Consider the following 21,920-nt stretch of genomic DNA (forward strand, 5'->3'; position numbering starts at 1 on the left):
CTAGGCTGAAATCCAATCAGCATTTGGATCGCACTTCCTTGACTCGTGTACAGAAAGGAGTGCAGTATACTGCTGCATCCATTTTCAATAAGGCACCACAAGGGTTCAAAAATCTTACCAGTAATGTACGCACTTTCAAATCAAAACTTAAGAGTTTCCTCGTGGGTCACTCCTTCTATTCTGTCGAGGAGTTCCTTGAAAAATTAAGCTGATTCTTGTGTTATATTGTTGATTGCGTTTACATAAACTTATGGCTTCTCTTTTTGTGGGTTCATGAACATTTTACTTTATCTTTTATGTTGTAATTTCATGTACTGACACATTCCATGACATTGGAAATTTGCTCCTCAGTTTTGTCCTACGGAACTAGATGTGTAAAATAAAAAAACAAAAAATAATAATAAATAAATAAATAAAAAACATTGCCATCATTTGCACATAACTCAGCCGCACATGAGAACCTACTGGATACATAAGTTTTGTGTAACTCAGGTATTATGTGTACATAGTTTAAATAAACTTATTAATGTGTTACCTTTTGTAGGTGTGTGCTTGTATTTACTGCCCACCTCACTATTGATACAACAGATGTCATGTCTGGGACAATGGTGAAATGTTACAAGTCCCTTAAGCAAACGACATTTCACACTCCTTGTGTAGTACAGGGAAAGATCGTGACAGAATCATGTTAAGTAGGGAGTACGTCTCAGAACATATACTGTACACAGGTGTTTCTTTTTCATATGTGCAGACATTAAATGGGAGGTGTGGAATACGAGAAAATGCCAAGGTGTGACAACAACAAAATTGCTTCAGCTGATGTGGACGGGGCCTTTTATGGCTTGGTGTTGCGGTTTGACAGTGGCTTGGCCATCACAGAGCAACCACACTCCCCAAGCATGAATACAAAAGAGAGGATGGTTTTGTGAAGAATGAAATGTATTGTAATCTGGATTGTCATATTGAGCTTTTGATGAGTATCTCATATGTAACGTTGTGTTCTACTCAAATTCACGAGTCACTCTAATGATCTGTTCACCCATTCAAGGAAATACATATTTGTAAAAGGAAAGTAGTAGACTGCTTTTTCATGACACGAGTAGAAGTTATCTTCTTTTGCTTCAATAACAGATGCAGAACATGAAAAAGTTAAGCCTTTCCTCGGTTATGCACGGGATTTCAGAGACATTGATTAGCAGGACCTCTGCTTCAAGAGAATCAACTACAGTGACCGGATTAAAAGGAAGAGGTAAATATTTGAAATGTTACGTCAGGCAACGGATCTCATGAAGTGTTCTGTCTCAGCTTAAACAACAAGGAGCGAGCCAGCAGCTACATAAAATGTTAAACCAATAAGAAAAACACTTCAGTTGCCTGCCTCCATATCTTCGTACACTTGTGCCATTGTTTGATGAATTTATGTTTCTCATTCTCCTTCCACTGTAAGGAAATGCACTACACCCCTTTGCTCTTCTTTTGAAGCTTGCAGTTCTCAGTTTTCATTATGACCAAGTGCAATGCACAGTCGAAGTGTATACTTGCTGACTCTGACATCATGTGGGTATGTGCGACCGTGTCCCTCTAGTGGTGAGTTTGGTGGCTCAGAACTTTTACGGAGACCAGATCTTCTTACATAGGCAATAGTATTACAATCCCTCCAGCAGTTTTCATTTAACAGCCTCCAGCTCATTTCTTTTTGAATGACACCAATGTATTCAATGCACAACTTAAGTAACTCTCGCTCTGTTTGCAGTTTACGCTTTTGTAACGGGAGTCATGTCTGCAAAATACTAACACGAAAGAGAATCTGTGGTGCAGAAGGGAGTGAGACAGGGTTGTAGCCTATTCCCGATGTTATTCAATCTGTATATTGAGGAAGCAGTAAAGGAAACAAAAGAAAAATTCGGAGTAGGAATTAAAATTCATGGAGAAGAAATAAAAACTTTGTGGTTTGCCGATGACATTGTAATTCTGTCAGAGGCAGCAAAGGACCTAGAAGACCAGTTAAAAGGAATGGACAGTGTCTTGAAAGAAGGATACAAGATGAACATCAGCAAAAGCAAAACGAGGATAATGGAATGTAGTCGAATTAAGTCGGGTGATGCTGTTGGAATTAAATTAGGAAATGAGACACTTAAAGTAGTAAATGATTTTTGCTATTTGGGAAGCAAAATAACTGATGATGGTCAAAGTAGAGAGAATATAAAAGGTGAGCTGGGAATGGCAAGGAAAGTGTTTCTGAAGAAGAGAAATTTGTTGACATCGAGTATAGATTTAAGTGTCAGGAAGTGGTTTCTGAAAGTATTTGTATGGAGCGTAGCCATGTATGGAAGTGAAACGTGGACGATAAATAGATTGGACAAGAAGAGAATAGAAGCTTTCGAAATGTGGTGCTACAGAAGAATGCTGAATATTAGATGGGTAGTCACATAACTAATGAGGAGGTACTGAATAGAATTGGGGAGAAGAGGAATTTGGGGAGAAGGGATCAGTTGGTAGGAGATGTTCTGAGGCATCAAGGGATCACCAATTTAGTATTCGAGTGCAGTGTGGAGGGTAAAAATCATAGAGGGAGGCTCAAGAGCTGAATACACTGAGCCGATTAATATGGATGTAGGTTGCAGTAGGTTCTGGGAGATGAAGAAGCTTACACAGGATAGAGTAGCATGGAGAACTGAATTAAACCAGTCTCTGGACTGAAGACGACGACAATGACAACAACAACGGGAGTAGACAGAAAATCTAGTAAGCCAACACATATTTGTAGATATGCAGGTGATGCAAAACTTATTTCAAACACTTTGTTGTTGTTTTGCCAAAGTCCACACAGTGTTGCCATGATTTAATGTGTTTTTTTTTAATTATTTTTTATTTTATTTTTTTTTATTTTGAAGGACCCTCAAGTGTGTTAAGGGTTGGTGCTTTCAAATTGCAGGTTCGGCACAGCATACAGACACTCATAAGGACCCGGCTGCTGCCAGCAGAACATTAAATGTCCATACTCCTCAGGTGCCCTGTGTGTGGGCCGGTGCAGCCTACAGCTGTGATCCACGCACTCTCGTACCAAATCCTATTGTGCCATCACAAGCAATAATTCAGGTAAAAACCGTCTCTTCAAAAATGTTTCAGAAAGTGATGTACAACATAATACTGAATCATTTAAATGAATAGAACTTGTTTAACTGCCTCCTGGTTTCATTTTCGTAAAGATTTCCTTACAGAGAAAGTGATACAATTCCCCAAGAATGGATGTGCTAGCACAGCCAATTGAGAAAAAGTATCCTGTTGGGTTATTGTGTGATCCTGAGAGATCCTTTTATTGTATGGACCACAAAATTGTACTTGGCATGCTAAAGTATTACAGCATTTATGGTATTTCTGGACTCTTTTGTTCATGATAGAAGGCAGATAGTCTCGTTAACAGTGTGCAGTCTGTGTTGTACTTCATGCTCAGCATAGCCCCACTTTCCAAGGGTTTAAATGTCTTCGCAAAGCACTCTCTCATTGTGCTTGTGCCTTGAAAATGACAGGGGGTTAACCTGTCAAAATATCGGTAGTAGTCTAAGACATCTCCCAGTTGCGTACACCTAAGTTGTTTCAGAAAACAGATCTTAGGGAGAAAAAAAGGTTTCGAGAGTACCTCCTCCTCCTATCGAGATTTCACGTGCCACACTTTCAGGATCACAGGTACTGCTGCCAGATGTTTGTGTGGCTGAAAGCCAAAACAAATATGTTAGGTGCATGGGTCCTCCAATGTACAAAGGTGCTGGTATCATTGATTTTTTTCCTTGCTCATTGTGGAGTAAGGTCAGCTAGTGTGAAGTTCCAGGCACAACAGGATCCCGAGGCCTTCTGAAAAAGGTTTCCTGTAACGATGTAGAGGACGTGTTGAGTTGCAGACAGGCTCAAAGTGAAGAAAACTGTTAGACATTGAAGCTTTCAGACAGAAAAGTCCTTCTTCCAAAGAAGAAAAAGCACACACATTCACAAGTCATACACTGCAGTCGGTCCCCAGGGCCTGGAGACAGTGACCACATGTGTGTGGTGTGTGCTTGTGTGAATGTGTGTGTGTTTTTTATTCTGTAAAAAGGACTTTCTTGTCCAAAAACTCAAATGTTTAACAGTGTTCTTCATTGAGCCTGTTTGTGACAGAATGGCTCCTCTGTGTGTTGAGTAGCAATCTTTTCATATTATTGCTATTCCACTCCGGATTTTCCGTTGTTCGATTTTGCCTCCTTTAATGGCAGGCACAGAATTGTGAAACTGGAGATAAAAGTCTTTATCTTGTGGTACACCCCATCAGAACAGTTACTCAGAAAAAGAAATTCACTGAGAATGAATCTTCAGTCGCCAATAGAGTATGCACCAATTTGGAACATCTGGCGGACTAAAACTGTTTACCAGATCTCGAACCTGGAGCCTTTGCCTTTTGTGGGCAAGTCCTCTACATACTGATCTGTTGGAGCACAAATCGCTACCTACCCTCACAGCTTTACTTCTGCCATTACCTCATCTCCTACATTCCAAACTTCACAGAAGTTCTTCTGCAACCTTGCACGAGTATCAGTCCTGGAAGGAAAGTTGCAGGTTCAAGTCCTGGCCCAGAACACAGTTGTTTCTGCCAGGAAGTTTCAAATGCACAGAGGTTTTCTTGTACTCTTGTCAGCATTTATTAATTTATTGGCAACAGACGTCTGAGGGGTTCGATGAAACACCACATATCTGAGCTTATGCACTTTTCCTAATATTATCATCTTTCTCACAGTTTTGAAGAATTTTTCCCATAGATCCAGAGGTCCTTCTGGTAGTTGTAGGTAGAAAACAAGGTAATGTTTTAACATCAGTTATCAAACAATGGAAAATCCAGGATGGACTGTAACAATATTGTGAAAAGGAAAGTTGCTACCCACTATATAGCAGAGATGCTGAGTTTCAGATAGGTACAACAAAAAGACTGTCATTAATAAGTAAAGCTTTCAGCCGTTAAGGCCTTCATCAACAATAGACTTACACACACACACACACACACACACACACACACACACACACACACACACTGAAACCACACACAGTATTCTTAAAGAGGACGGACAGGCATAGTGTAGGGAGTCCCTTTAGTAGATGTGTTACATTTTCTAAGTGTCCTGGCAATAAAATATGGTTTTCAGTTGGCCTTCCCCACAACATTTTCTTTGTGTTCCTTCCAATTTATGTTGTTCGAATTGTAATTCCTAGGTATTTAGCTGAAAATGATTTTGGACCATTCACTTTTTCTATTTATTTCACTGTTCAGTACACCTTCTTCAAGGTATCATGCTTGATATGTGTTCAGTTTTTGATAGGCTCTTCACTGGGCCATTTTATCACTAAATCTGAGGGAGATGTGATGGGATTTTTCCTTGTTAATGCTACTTGTGCAAAGTCCGGGCGGATTGTGAGTTCAATATACACTCCTGGAAATGGAAAAAAGAACACATTGACACCGGTGTGTCAGACCCACCATACTTGCTCCGGACACTGCGAGAGGGCTGTACAAGCAAAGATCACACGTACGGCACAGCGGACACACCAGGAACCGCGGTGTTGGCCGTCGAATGGCGCTAGCTGCGCAGCATTTGTGCACCGCCGCCGTCAGTGTCAGCCAGTTTGCCGTGGCATACGGAGCTCCATCGCAGTCTTTAACACTGGTAGCATGCCGCGACAGCGTGGACGTGAACCGTATGTGCAGTTGACGGACTTTGAGCGAGGGCGTATAGTGGGCATGCGGGAGGCCGGGTGGACGTACCGCCGAATTGCTCAACACGTGGGGCGTGAGGTCTCCACAGTACATCGATGTTGTCGCCAGTGGTCGGCGGAAGGTGCACGTGCCCGTCGACCTGGGACCGGACCGCAGCGACGCACTGATGCACGCCAAGACCGTAGGATCCTACGCAGTGCCGTAGGGGACCGCACCGCCACTTCCCAGCAAATTAGGGACACTGTTGCTCCTGGGGTATCGGCGAGGACCATTCGCAACTGTCTCCATGAAGCTGGGCTACGGTCCCGCACACCGTTAGGCCGTCTTCCCCTCACGCCCCAACATCGTGCAGCCCGCCTCCAGTGGTGTCGCGACAGGTGTGAATGGAGGGACGAATGGAGACGTGTCGTCTTCAGCGATGAGAGTCGCTTCTGCCTTGGTGCCAATGATGGTCGTATGCGTGTTTGGCGCCGTGCAGGTGAGCGCCACAATCAGGACTGCATACGACCGAGGCACACGGGGTCAACACCCGGCATCATGGTGTGGGGAGCGATCTCCTACACTGGCCGTACACCACTGGTGATCGTCGAGGGGACACTGAATAGTGCACGGTACATCCAAACCGTCATCGAACCCATCGTTCTGCCATTCCTAGACCGGCAAGGGAACTTGCTGTTCCAACAGGACAATGCACGTCCGCATGTATCCCGTGCCACCCAACGTGCTCTAAAAGGTGTAAGTCAACTACCCTGGCCAGCAAGATCTCCGGATCTGTCCCCCATTGAGCATGTTTGGGACTGGATGAAGCGTCGTCTCACGCGGTCTGCACGTCCAGCACGAACGCTGGTCCAACTGAGGCGCCAGGTGGAAATGGCATGGCAAGCCGTTCCACAGGACTACATCCAGCATCTCTACGATCGTCTCCATGGGAGAATAGCAGCCTGCATTGCTGCAAAAGGTGGATATACACTGTACTAGTGCTGACATTGTGCATGCTCTGTTGCCTGTGTCTATGTGCCTGTGGTTCTGTCAGTGTGATCATGTGATGTATCTGACCCCAGGAATGTGTCAATAAAGTTTCCCCTTCCTGGGACAATGAATTCATGGTGTTCTTATTTCAATTTCCAGGAGTGTATTTAGAACAGCATTTTAACTGATTTCAATATGAATTATTTAAAACTTCTGAAACAGGAACATCAGATTCCCTGAAATTCTTTTTACAATAATTATTCTCTAATCATAGTTTATTGACTGCCCAATCTATCAGTTGACTATCCTCTGAATGTGTATAATACGAATTACATCAGTGCACGCATACTGTCTGCCGTCAACCAATTTTCCATGGTAACTGTACAGGTACATCATGTTAACTACAGGCTCAATTACGAATTTTCATTTGTAATGTATACTTAATTATTGCATCTGTAATGGTCTGCAGTGTATGTATGGCTGGCCAGATTTAAGGCTTCCATGGTTTCCTTATGTAACGTAAGGCAAATGGTGTGGTGGTTCCTTACAAAAGGACAGGGCTGAATTCTTCTCGTGTGCTCCTTCCGAACATGTGGTCTCTAATGACACCATTGTTGATGGGACATTATATCCTGTTCCCCCTTAATCTACAGATGCCAAATTTTATTTGAAGTACTCATTTGTCATACAATGTTTTTTCCTGTCTGTTTTTTGCGCATTGTCTTTTGGAGTAGCTGCAATATAAACAGTTATAAAGCCCGACACTCGTCAATTAAGTCACTTGATGGTGTGGTACCATACCTAAGGATCTCAGAAGCAAGGCTGCCAGTTCTGAATACTGCCAAATCAAAATGGCAGTAGCAACTCACTCAGCTACAGCAATGTTTTTGGCATGACATTAATAATGAATAAAAGGATTTAAGTTGGTACTGACCTATCACAGAAATAAATATTTACACCGGCTAAATAATTAAGTTGCTTGAAATTAACTTGAATAATTTTGAAATAAAATGGTCGGCAGGCCAGTTGGACACTTCACAGTAAAACTGATTGATTACAGCAGTAGTGTATGTATTCTACTATTGAACATACATCTCAATTACATAATTTTGTATCATACCTGCTGATGCAAGCATTCTGTACAATTACTGTATTTAGGATGGCTGAATCACTAAGCTCAATAATTTTGTCAGAATGTTCTTAATACAATACACTATGTATTGTAATTACTATAACATTAAAATGACCTTGAAGACGACACTACACAGGCTCACAGCACTTTAACACGTATCGCTGCAAATTTATTTTAGGTAAATTAATTGGTGCAGTGAAGTAAGTTTCCGGCTATGAAAATTCACTGTGAATGTCCACTGTTGAAGCAAATCAGGTTTCTTTCAATATTTAACTTGTGTTGTGCTGGCACTCAAATTAAATTAATTAAAATAATTATTTTCAAATAAAAGAAGAGCTGTTAACTGTGCAAACCGGCTATTAGTTAATTTACATTTTCATGTGAACTTTCCAAAGGAGCAATATTTGATATAATTTGATTAAATTCTGTCACACATTCCTGGTACGCTTTATCATGCAAACAAGAACCCTGGAATTGGGAACCTATCCCAGGTAATAGTGTCAGTAATGTAGGGTACCACACACAATCTACACTGACGCAAAACACTATATAGCCGGTAAAGTACTTCTTTTCAAGAGTCACTGGGATTTACCGTTTAAATTACTGATCACTCTGTCTTGTGACATCGGCATCATCAAACATTGTAATCTCGTGCAGGGATCGATTGGCAACGACAATAGTGCAGAACTGCTCCATGAGCGAAGTTTGTAGTAACTCGTTAGATTAGATTAGATTAGATTTACTTTCATTCCAATTGATCCGTAGTGAGGAGGTCCTCCAGGATGTAAAACATGTCAGAAAAACAATAGTACACGACAAATATTGACAACTGAAACAAATAAGCTAATATACCTTCTACAGGTCCCAAGTGGAATGATCGTCATTTTTTTTTTAATGATCACCGTATGAAATAATCATTTTACAAACACTCATTTACTAAGATTGCATTAATGCACTGACTTTAAAGTTAAAAAAAGTGTTTGTTTTTTATTTATAAGGTAATAAACATGTAATAGAACTACTACCATACTTACTTACAATGAACACATTACTGCACTGAAATGGTGCAGAAGTTAGATTGTACTTATATAAAAATCAGTTGGTGCTACTGAGAAATGCATCAGTGGAGTAGAAGAAGTTGTCCACCAATAAATAAATCCTTTAGGTTTCACTTAAACTGAGCAGTGCCGTAAAGTGTTGTCAGAATATTCTTCTCTGTCCACTGCAACCCACGAGTGTCTCATTTGTGAGAAACTTTCACACTGTGAAGCTGCACCTTGCAATTTCGTACCATTACTGCCTGCCATTTACGAGCCTACCCCGTGGCTCAAACTTGCTGCTGACGCTGCGTCTGGTGGCCAAAATTCTTTCCTTCTCTTCCAGCAGTGTGCACTTGAACACACAGAGTTCCAAAGTCATTGTTAAGGAGGCATACCAGCGCAAACCTTTACAATTCTCTTTGCCCAGTCATACCCCAGTGATTGCAATAACATTATAAGCACTGAATTTTTTGTGATTCTTGAGTTTCTCCCGGCGTATTTGATAATCAAAATATCCACGGGTATGCTGCCGGTCTATAGTGTCCAACGGGCACAATATTTCGGCGATCAAACATGTCGCCATCATCAGGTGAACTGACGGACTGAGCTCCTGTGAACGTACCGGCACGGAGATCCGTACGCTATGGCTGCTCAGAGGGAACTGGGTTCGGTCGCGGCGGCGGCCGATTTAAATACCCTCCGCCCGCGGCGCGCTCCCTCCGCCGTCCGCGCCCAGCGCCACGGTCGCGCGGTGGAACAGCTTGCGACGGCGTCTGAGATGACGTCGGTGTGATGGCTCTGTCCGCCGTGGTCGTCACAACTATACGTCTGCTCGATTTACTCTTGATTAACCCGATCGCTGGTTCCCAAGCCTTGCTAAGATTATAGCCACAGTCCCGGTTTATGAGGTCGTCATTGGTGCGAATTTCGATGGCCTCTCTAACAACGCTGTCCCAGTATCTCGACGTCTGTACCAGAATCCTCGTGCGGTCATACTCCATGGCGTGATTTTCCGACAAACAATGTTCAGCGACCACCGGAGAACTTCGAGGAGGAAGCCCTGTCGTCATCCGTATGGAAACCTACTTGCTTTTTCCGTTACGTGGACGACACGTTCGTCATCTGGCCACATGGTATGGATAAACTCCTTGACTTCCTTACACATCTAAACTCCATACACCCCAACATCAAATTCACTATGGAGACTGAAACGGAGGGTAAATTACCTTTCCTTGACGTCTTGGTCAAGAGAAGGGCTGACGGCACCCTAGGTCATGGGGTGTATCGGAAGGCTACGCACACTGATCTGTATTTGCATGCAGACAGCTGCCACCACCCTTCACAGAGGAATGGGGTACTTAAAACTCTAGTACATAGGGCGCGCACTATCTCTGACGCAGAGAGTCTACCCCAGGAATTGGAACATCTGAGAACTGTATTTCGAAAAAATGGGTACTCAGAGTGGCAGATTCAACGTGCTCTCCGCCCAACCACTGCAGCACAACCTGTTGAGACGGATGAAGTCACGAGGGAGGAGGTAGGCACTGCATTCATTCCATACACAGGCGCACTCTCGGGGAAAATCGCCCGCATTCTGAAGAAACACCGGGTCGGAACTGTGTTTTGTCCTCCAAATAAAACTCGTGCACTGGTGGGGAGCGCCAAAGATGACCTCGGTTTGAGGAAGGCCGGCGTGTACCAGATTCCGTGTCAATGTGGCAAGTCGTATATTGGTCAGACGATGCGTACCGTCGAGGATCGATGCCGTGAACACCAGAGGCACACTCGACTGATGTATCCGAGCAAGTCGGCGGTCGCTGAACATTGTTTGTCGGAAAATCACGCCATGGAGTATGACCGCACGAGGATTCTGGTACAGACGTCGAGATACTGGGACAGCGTTGTTAGAGAGGCCATCGAAATTCGCACCAATGACGACCTCATAAACCGGGACTGTGGCTATAATCTTAGCAAAGCTTGGGAACCAGCGATCGGGTTAATCAAGAGTAAATCGAGCAGACGTATAGTTGTGACGACCACGGCGGACTGAGCCATCACACCGACGTCATCTCAGACGCCGTCGCAAGCTGTTCCACCGCGCGACCGTGGCGCTGGGCGCGGACGGCGGAGGGAGCGCGCCGCGGGCGGAGGGTATTTAAATCGGCCGCCGCCGCGACCGAACCCAGTTCCCTCTGAGCAGCCATAGCGTACGGATCTCCGTGCCGGTACGTTCACAGGAGCTCAGTCCGTCAGTTCACCTGATGATGGCGACATGTTTGATCGCCGAAATATTGTGCCCGTTGGACACTATAGACCGGCAGCATACCCGTGGATATTTTGATTACTGAATTTTTTGTTTAAACTGTGCTTCATCCAAAATGCACAGGAAACAACAAATTTCATGGTGGTAATTTATATTTGAAAAACGAAAAAAGATCCATGCATAACTTATAACACTCCTATTCCTATAAATTGGCATTACACTTTTATGGGGTTTGTGACCATGGTTGTGTGTCTGATGCTTTTTAAGCAAATGGACCACAGGTTTTGTTTTCAAAGTGTGACATTATTACAGAAGAAGACAGATTAGAAAGAAGAAAACAGATTAGAAAGTGCTATTTGAATATGGTCCGCCTTCATAATTGAGTGGGTGGTGTGGCCGACTACCACATGTGGAGGATCCATGTTCGATTCCCAGTACTGCCCAGGATTTTTTTCTTGGTGAGAGGATTTAAATGGGATCCACTCAGTCTCATGATACCAATAAGGAGCTGCTTGAATGAGAAACAGTGGCACCAGGTCTGTAAAACTGACTCCATACCATGTCTGCATGATGCCATATGTCAAGAGTATGACACAGTGGGCCGTCGGTCCCAATTGGCCCACCTGCGGGATCGAGGGGGGGGGGGGGGGGGGGGGGGCTATTTGATCATAGATTCATTCAGCGATTGTAATCATGTATAGCCAGGGAAAATTATGGTCAACAGTCAAAATTGGACCTATAGTTTTGAAATAACAAACTCAGGTGAGGACAGATTCATAAAATAAAGCATTGGCAACAGCTTTTATGTTGTCTATAGTGGGGTATTAACAGACTAGCAGACTTCTCTTTCATGTTAATATTTGCTAATTGAAGTGTTCAACTTGAAAGAACATCACTTTTATGATATCTGTTCGAGCAATGAGCAAACCTAATTTTAGAATATTGGGCCTTCTCAATGTGACAACACATAGAAACACCTATCTTGAATACTCTTAAACTGGAAATGCAATTACTTTTTTTCAGCAGGCAAATTTTCAATTCATATTGTGAAATCTAAAAAATGCATTCTTTCATTAATAAGAAAGTTGACTCATAATTTTAGCACTTCAGTTATTATTTATATTATTGTTATCTTTATTATTACCATTATTAACATAATAAAATTCAACATTATGTACACTTATATAACATCAGAAATTGTAGTACAGGTTATGTGATTAAGGTCAGTAATTTAATCATAACACACAAAGATTAAATTTCAGAAACATATTACGTGACAGTAAAAGAGGACAGGTTCATGAATTTTTAGAAATCTAAGGAAATAGTATTTTGCTCTGAGATGATGACACATCGAGCTGCAGCAATGCTGGCATTTATTAGAATTGTGTGAGCATACAAATTGCTCTAATATAATTATTGTTTCCTTGTCGAAACATCACAGAACATTGCACAAACATTCCACATTGGAATAAGCTGGTAATCCATCAAGCCAAGGCTCATTTCCAGAAAATTCGCAGTCCCACTTCCACTACACAGTGTAGACAGCCTAAAGGCTAGCGACTGACTGGTGGTTGTTCCTCTATGGGCGCCCACTGCATGCCTTACCGTATTTACTCGAATCTAAGCCGCACTTTTTTTCCAGTTTTTGTAATCCAAAAAACTGCTTGCGGCTTAGAATCGAGTGCAAAGTAAGCGGAAGCTCTGTAAAATGTTGGTAGGTGCCGCCACAATTAACTTCTGCCGTTGAATATATGTAGCGCTACACAGGCATGCTTTGCAGGCACAAAGATAAATACTGGCGCCATAACCTCTGCGTCAGTAAATAAATTAAGGTGGAAGACGAGTTTTTTTCCCTGCTCCGAGTTTCCATCTACGAATATAGCAGCCTTTCAATGTACTACGAAAATCCGACTGGCAAGACTGTTGGGATGTTTGTCAATATGGCCAACTCTACGTTCTCAATTTTTTCCTACCTGTGAGAAGAGATGGTTGCTAATAGGAACTTTTATGAACTGTGAATCACATGCAGTATTCTCTTCACCATAAGAATAATACGAATATAAACATTTTTTCATGTATTGTTTCGTGTTTTGCTGGTATTAAATTTAAATCCTGTCTGCCTAATAAACTACAAAACTAGAGTGAGACAACAGCAAACGTGGAGGAATATACATATCATATCATGTCATGCTTATATTCGTATTATTCTTATGCCTAATAGTGATACAGTCAGAAATGAAGCACGGCAATTGACAAGATTTTTAAATCTAAGCTGACTCTAATTTCTGTGCAGAATGTTATGTACTAAAGAGGCGTCTGCAAAGATTTTCAAATGGAGAAAAATTTTCACTAAACTCTCGTTCAGAACTTCTATCATACGCAGTATATTATTTGGTTCTTGTTGATGATTATCAAATAAAGCAGCAGTGTAAATGACAACAAATAGCTCTCTCTTGTCATTGTTTCGCTAATGAGACGATTCCTCTTTTCTCTTTTTTAATTGGAAGTGGTGGTGGCGTGCACAAAAGCGAGCCACGCTGCGAGCGGCAACAGGTCGTAAACACTCATTATCAGAATGCGACAAACAATGCATGACACAGTACAGTAATGCATTTTCAGCTTAGAGTGATGTAAACACCTATAAGAAAGGGAACGGCACTTATCGGATCAAAGAAAAATATGCAATAATCGATTCAAACCAGACGAAGCACGTGAAAAAGGAAGGGTACCCGTATAAATACGGATGGAGTGCCTGACGCATACCAATGGCTACCTGGTAAAGCTTAACTACTAAGCTTACGACTCGAACCAAACTACTGTAGCTGTATCGTCATTCATTCGACCTAAATTGTGTCTCATATTACAATGGACCAACTTTGTTTAGATTTGGAGGTGCGGCCTAAAACTTTTCTCTCCCCTTGAATTTCGAGTTTCAAATTTCAGGTGCGGCTTAGATTCGGGAATTTTTTTTTTTTCCTTGATTTTGAGTCTCATTTTTCAGGTGCGGCTTAGATTCGAGTGCGGCTTAGATTCGAGAAAATACGGTACACCTTTTACTGTGGCATGCTAACCACCTTCTGTACACAGAGGGACTTCCCTACAGCTTTTCCGTCCACAACAGTAAATTTTCACCTATCAATACGCAACATGAAACAGGAATATAAACCAACATTTTGCTATGCAATAAATCACACAAAAGACAATAATTATCATTGTAACAAATAGTAAAAAAATATGTACTTTATGGATATATCACAATAATATAGTGTAGTTTTATTAATGGCACAAAAGCTTTTTGTCACAGACAGACATTATTCTGGGGTGTAACAGTGTCTTATGGTCTGTTGCAGCAAAAATACATGGGCAGAGGCAAATGAAGCAGATGTAGTTTGAATTCCAAAACAGGAACAGGAATATATTAAATAACAATACTGCGTGTTTCCTGAGTAATACATATGTATACATGATGTATGAGGGTTGGAGCCTTAATAGCAACAACACTACCACAGAGACACAACAGAATCAAATAATGTTGCTTAGAACACATACACTATGTGATCAAATGTATCCAGACATCTGGCTGAAAATGGCTCACAAGTTCGTGGCGCCATCCATTGGTAATGCTGGAATTCAGTATGGTGTTGGCCCACCCTTAGCCTTGATGACAGCTTCCACTCTTGCAGGCATACATTCAGTCAGGTGCTGGAAGGTTTCTTGGGAAGTGGCAGTCCATTCTCCACGGAGTATTGCACTGAAGAGAGGTATCAATGTCAGTCGGTGAGGCTTTGCATGAAGTTGGCATTCCAAAATATCCCAAAGGTGTTCTATAGGATTCAGGTCAGGACTCTGTGCAGGCCAGTCCAATACAGGGATGTTATTGCCATGTAACCACTCCATCACAGACCGTGCACTATGAACAGGTACTCGATCATGTTGAAAGGTGCAGTCTCCATCCCCAAATTGTTCTTCAACAGTTGGAAGCAAGAAGGTGCTTAAAACATCAATGTAGGCCTGTGCTGTGACAGTGCCATGCAAAACCACAAGGGGTGCAAGCCCCCTCCATGAAAAAGACGACCACACCATAACACCACTGCCTCCGAATTTTACTGTTGGCACTACACACGCTGGCAGATGACGTTCACCGGGCATTCGTCACTCCACACAACGTTTTTCCACTGTTCAATCATCCAGTGTTTACGCTCTTTACACCAAGCGAGGCGTCGTTTGGCATTTACTGGCATAATGTGTGGCTTATGAGCAGCTGCTCGACCATGAAATCCAAGTTTTCTCACCTTCGGCCTAACTGTCATAGTACTCGCAGTGGATCCTGATGCAGTTTGGAATTCCTGTGTGATGGTGGATAGATGTCTGCCTATTACACATTACGATCCTCTTCAAGTGTCGGCGATCTCTGTCAGTCAACAGACGAGGTCGGCCAGTACGTTTTTGTGCTGTATGTGTCTCTTCACGTTTCCACTTCACTATCACATTGGAAACAGTGGACCTAGGGATGTTGAAGAGTGTGGAAATCTTGCATACAGATGTATGACACAAGTGACACTCAATCACCTGACCACATTCAAAGTACGTGAGTTCCGCGGAGCGGCCCGTTTAGTTCTCTCACAATGTTTAATGACTACTGAGGTCGCTGATATGGAGTATCTGGCAGTAGCTGGCAGCGTAATGCACCTAATATGAAAAAGTTTGTTTTTGGGGGTGTCCAGATACTTTTATCACATAGTGTATTAGTAAATCACATAGTGTATTAATAACATACAGCTAGCTACCTTATCTCAGTGCAAATGGATCTTCCCTTCCCAAATTGCGTGCATGTGCAGATTGAGATGTGGACAGCCTAATGTAGAGCTGTCATGGTGTTTCTTACACAAGAACAGTGGTTTCGGATAAAAACTGCACATGCCAGAGGACGTAGAGTGTGATAGTATCATTGAAGTCTTTGAGAGGCTTGTAGGGAATCTGTATTGCTTTACAGGACAATTGTGAGGTGGGTAAAAAAATGTGGCAGACATTTGTCGGTCTGATTGTTACTGTGTCAGTGTAGAAATATCAGCTGTTACCACTTTACTGGACAGTGACTGATGCCAAATTAAAGAGATAGAATGTATGCATTCGACTGTTCTTCACATTTTGAAGGAATGCCTGAGAATGAGAGACATTACATCCTGGTGATTAGAAGGGAATGGAGAAATTTGTACAACACAACACTGCTTGTACCCACATGGCAGAGGAAAGGCTTCCTTATGCCGTTTCATTACTCTGAGTAAGACACTGGCCAAATCACATGGGCCATACCTAAAACACCAATCAAATGCATGCACCCATTACGTGTCACTATGGTGGCGGAAAGTTTGCCAGAACCTCAGCAATGTGACAATTATGCTGAGTCTTGTGTATGACTTAAATGGTGTTATCGTAACTCTTATTGTTCTGCAGTGACTGTCTGTCCACGTGTTATATTATTGTCTGTGTTTGGAACACAACCTCCGACCAGCTTTGTGAAAGGAGCAGCAGCACTTTCTGCAGGACTCTCCTGCCATTTTGCAGGACAGTGTTCAGGCACATACTGTGAAAGCTGTGGCTGATTTGTTTCATTGATGGTGCAGGGAAACACTGTCCCATCAAACATACTCCACGGACTTAAGCCCTCGTGACTTCGACTCGATTCCTAAGACGGAGGAGGTACTTGTGGCATTCACTTCGGAACTGTTGCAGAGATTTGTCAGACAGTAGACTGCCTCATTCGAAGTATCGAAACAGCTGGCACTGCGAAAAGTATACTGTGACTTCCATGTTGCTGCAACAGCTACACCTAGTGCTGATGACTACTTTGAAGGATAGAAAAACTTTAAAATGCATAACTATTGTGTATCAGTTGTGAATAAATAGTTGCCACTGTTAAAGTTCCAACCCTTCTTCTTCCACGTATGAATTACTATAGAGTATGTTTATTTCTATGTCATACCTTTCTTTGCTTCCACATTTTTCAATGTTTCTTTCTTCTGTCTAAGTGGCCACAGTCTTCTTTTGTTGTTCTTCATGGAAACCATTGGAATGTTGCAAAAAAATTCAGAGTTTTTCTGGACCCTTTCAATTTCTTTACACCACATTTCTTCCATTTTTTAATTTGTTAATATAAGTAAACAGTCTCTTTGTCACTCTATTGGGATTAATCCTTTGGATGTGGCCATTGAAAGCTATTCTTCTTGTTCTAATCACATCTGTAATTTTCGTCCGCCGCTCGTGGTCTCGCGGTAGCTTTCTCGCTTCCCGAGCACGGGGTCCCGGGTTCGATTCCCGGCGGGGTCAGGGATTTTCACCTGCCTCGAGATGACTGGGTGTTTGTGTTGTCCTCATCATTTCATCATCATCCAGGAAAGTGGCGAAATTGGACTGAGCAAAGATTGGGTAATTGTACGGGCGCTGATACCCACGCAGTTGAGCGCCCCACAAACCAAACATCATCATCATCATCATCATCATCATCATCATCATCACATCTGTAATTTTTTAAATATATATATAAAGATCACTATTGTGATGCATTCCGTATAGTGTTGGCTCTTTTAACTGGTCTAAAAACTTTCTGTTCTGTCACTTATAAAAGACCCTTGAATTTTTCAGTTCGCTCTGGGTTGGTTTTTTTTTTTTTTTTTTTTTTTTTTCATAATTCTTTTTTATGATCTTGGAGGCTGCTGTTTGTTATGAATTTGGTTTCCTAGTGGGGGGATCGGTAAGCCTGCTTTCACAACTTGTTCTTTCAGCAGTTGCATGTATCTAGTGGCTGTTTCCATTGAGCCTGAAAAATTCCTATGTCCTCAGTAAATGCAAGACAATCTGTTTGTAGCTTGTCCCTTGTGTAACCTAATCTAACTCTTCCATTGGTCTGGCTTGCTGCTAATCACATTCTCTGTTCTCTTATGAATTTGTTTAGAACATAGTTAAAGAGCAGCATGGAGAGAATATCCCCCAGTCTGACTCCAGTTTTAAGCATAAAACTTCTAGAAATTTCACCTCTGCATTTCATTGACTGACTGACTGACTGTTCCTTTGGTTCTCGATACAAAATTTTATACATTATGAATGAAAACACCAAAAACACTGTGCAATATACTGCAGTATTTATTATTTATTTTACAAACTCGTCTTCAGCTGCTACACTATCATCAGGTACGGAGATAAATATGTGCCATAGTGAAATTTTTGTAGGCTTGTAGGTTTTAAACTAGTAACTCTACTGAGTATCTTGGTTTCCAAAGGTAACAATTGTTAATGTTTGTTTTAGGACCAAAATGAAAGGAATTATTTCAGTGAAAATGTGATGTAATATTATTTAATTTAGATAAAATATGTGACACAGAATGGGCATGTGTTAGTGTTTGCTTTCACTAAACTCAGTTCATTGAGAATTTGAAATAGTGACATCCTATTGACTGAGTCATAGATTTTTCTGCAGCCAACTTAAGTTCCAGTCCGTGTATTAGTTTGTGTCTCTGGGTTTTTCCTGCCCAGATAGTCGTTCCTGTAAGTTTAGGACAATGCTGTTATATGTTTAATTTCTTTGAGTGCTGATCTATATTTTTTGCATCTGTCAGGCACATCCATCTTAAGGGTTGTGCTCGTTGGTCTTGTGTTCATATTGCCACAAAAGACCCCTGCATCTCAAAGTACATAATACCAACCAAAAACCACTGTAAACAAGCATTTGAGTTGATACAGGTTTCTTAGAGAAGACACCAGAACTTTCTGTATAGAATTATGTCTTCTCAGAGATTTTTGACATATTCGGCCTGCCACTAATGTGTGTGCACTGCCTGTCAAGAGGAGGAGTTACTTTGTGTACAGGCAATTGGTGAATTTACAGTGCATGCTCGACTGGTCACAGCCCACAGATGACGGACTTTGGTAGGTGTGACTGCCTTATTGAAAGTGCAGCATTTTTAAGCATCATTTTACTGTAGTGCAATTTTGGATTTTTAAACTTGTTTATATATTTGAGAGAAAGTTAGTGTGGATGATTGATAGAACAACATTGTGGCAATAGCTAATGGCTTGTACACTATGTACTCTGCTTCGGAATTATGGGAACTCTGTGAGAATAGCAAAGCTTCAGTATGCTAGGAGGAGGGTGTTCTTGATCCTTTGTAAAGTACAGTAATTCAAAATACCTGTAAACTAGTGACTGTAACACCTTTATGGGAAATACAATAATGAACATTGTACAAGTAATTTTTTATTGGTCTCATCATAATGTTGCTTGATACAGTTCATAGTCCCCGCCCCCAGCCCTTTACCACTTCTTTTAGAGTTGTGCACCTTTCTGAACTCTTTTATGATGCTTGATTTCAAATTTTGTAATCTATTTTTTTTAATTGTTTTGTGGTCCACAGTTGGAATACCATATAGAAATGTTGCAACCAGCTCTTCATAAGCTCTATTTTTAACATTCTTGTTCACAAATTGACTTCAGGAAACAAAGTGTTATGTTGTACAGTTGTATAAGTTTTTGATGTGACCATTGGTCCACTCCTTCGCTGTAATTGTAAGAAGTACACATTTCTGTCATGACAGAAAAATCACAGACTTTCTGCATGTGACCTGTCACTCGTGTGTGCCCAGTTGGGAAAGCGAAATCTCAAGCTCTGAGAACTGGCGTGTGGGTCGTGTCCACTAATGCAGAGATGGTGCCTCCTGAAATATCTGTGGGCCTTCAATATGCATGCACTGGCCTTCAACATGCTCCTCTCATGTGTGGCCAGCTACTCTCTCGAAGCTACTTTTGCATTTTATTTTCCAGATTTGCTGAATGAGTGTTTTGCTCTGCAGTGGAGTGAACAGTTTTGAAATTCCTGTTCGATTAAAACTGTCTGCTGTACCAGGACTCGAACCGGGCACCTCACCTTTCACAAGCAGTGATCTTACTGACTGCTCCGTCATCACAACTGATGACCCAGAGCTGTGGAAACAAATCACTAGGCTGGGATTAAGTGATTTTTCTGCGACATGCTATGGAGTGCTAGTTAAGCAAACTCTGTAAGAGAGATTTTGTGAATTTCGGAAGGCAAAGAGAAATACTGTCAGAAGTAATGCTGTGAAGGTGATCACAAGTCATACTCAGATAGTATAGTCGGTAGAACACTTGCATGCAGAACGCAGAGATTCGTGGTTCAAATCCCTGTCCAGTGCACAATTTTAATTTCAGGAAGTTTTCTGCTGAGTCTATTACTATTCTTGAATTCATGATATTTTTGTCATAGAGCATTGTAACTATCTGCTAAACTGGTATGGAGAAATGGTAGTAACATTGACTTTTAATTTGCTTCAAACGACACATGAAGCTTTTTTACAGCTGCCGATAAAATTATAGCATGAAGTCATGATGTCGAGACTTAACCAATTAGTGCCCAGATTGCATTTAATGGAACACATGACACGACTAGACTTTTACTGATTTTTCAGTAACAATGAACTTCTATAATTTTGTTGTGCTTATTTGAGGATTGTTGGACATTTGTTCTTTCAGTCTTGTTCTAGTAGTTGTGAGAAGCATTCCACTATTGGGAACATTTGGCAATTGAAAGTATAGCAATTGAACTATTTTATTATTCAGGTTCAAAAACTGTGCATACTTCTGTAATACATGAACAGTCACATGCTTTTTATTCGAATTTATGCAACAATATTAGTATCACAGAGACAGACGTTACACTTTCAGAGGTACGTAATGGTAACAATAACCACTGATGAGAGCATGTTAATCATTTTTTATGGATTATTCTATTATGCCTGGTGCCATTGTAATTTTGTATTATTTTGAAAGCAACTGAGCTATAACAGAGAATGTAGTCCCCCAAAATTGCACCCGTCCAAGTAAAGAGGAACTAGAGAGAGATGAGAGTGAAGTCTTTTACCATATAAAATTGAAAGTGTGTATGTGTAAATGGTGTGAGAAATCCTTTGTTTCTGCACCGTAAAATACAACTGGTGTAAACCTAGTAAACCTAGTAGTTGAAAGATATCCTCATCGCTCAAGGAAACACATTGTAGTTCCTCTGACCTCCATCCTGATGCTAGAGTGATTGAACCAAATGTGACTCATTATAGGGTAAGTACCCATGACAGAAAATGGTACTGGCTTCTTTTCAGTTGGTCATTGGGTCACAGTGTACACTATGCCTGGATACTCTACTGTACACATGGAAATAAAATCTATCATATAAATTTTCAAACGAGAAAAACTGCAGGTATACAGGAAGTATTAGATGCCACCAAAAGAACAGTGGAATGACGCACCTAATTGTGAAAATACAGGAGCTTAAAAGAAGACAGTGTCTTGGAATAACTTGTAAGACATCAGCATGTACCTGGTGCAAGAAATGTAATGTAGCACTTGGAACTGTTTGTTGAATTTTTTTGCTTCTCATCATACCAAGTAATTTGTTGTTTTTGTTTTTCATTTTTAATTTTTACTCATATGTAATTTGTTTCTTTCAATACAAAATTTGTAACCTTTTCATGTAAACGTATGTTCTGTTCTCAACAGTGCTGAGCGGTACACATGTAGTACAGTAGATTATAATAAAACTAGAAAAGTAAATATTTCTTTTTCATTTTAAATGGTGCTTTTCCAAGCAAAAAAAAAAAAAAACAGTTCGGCCACTAATGGGTTAAGTTGTGATTCCTTTGTCATCAAGGTCATGATTATTTCATTGCAGATAGAAGGAATCATGTATTCATGTATGTAATATCTCATTCATACAC

At 41.3% G+C, this 21,920-nt stretch overlaps 1 protein-coding gene across 1 annotated transcript in view; it reads left to right on the forward strand.

Annotated features, from left to right (window-relative positions):
• Positions 1–21,920, forward strand: part of LOC126108663 (RNA-binding protein 48) — an 85,471-nt gene that overhangs the window by 37,685 nt on the left and 25,866 nt on the right. Inside the window, exon 4 of the mRNA XM_049913972.1 lies at positions 2,936–3,099. Coding sequence (XP_049769929.1) covers positions 2,936–3,099 — 164 coding nt within the window. The remainder of the gene's footprint in view (positions 1–2,935; positions 3,100–21,920) is intronic.

This window comes from Schistocerca cancellata, chromosome 11, assembly GCF_023864275.1.
Source record: "Schistocerca cancellata isolate TAMUIC-IGC-003103 chromosome 11, iqSchCanc2.1, whole genome shotgun sequence".
Taxonomy (NCBI): Eukaryota; Metazoa; Arthropoda; class Insecta; order Orthoptera; family Acrididae; genus Schistocerca; species Schistocerca cancellata.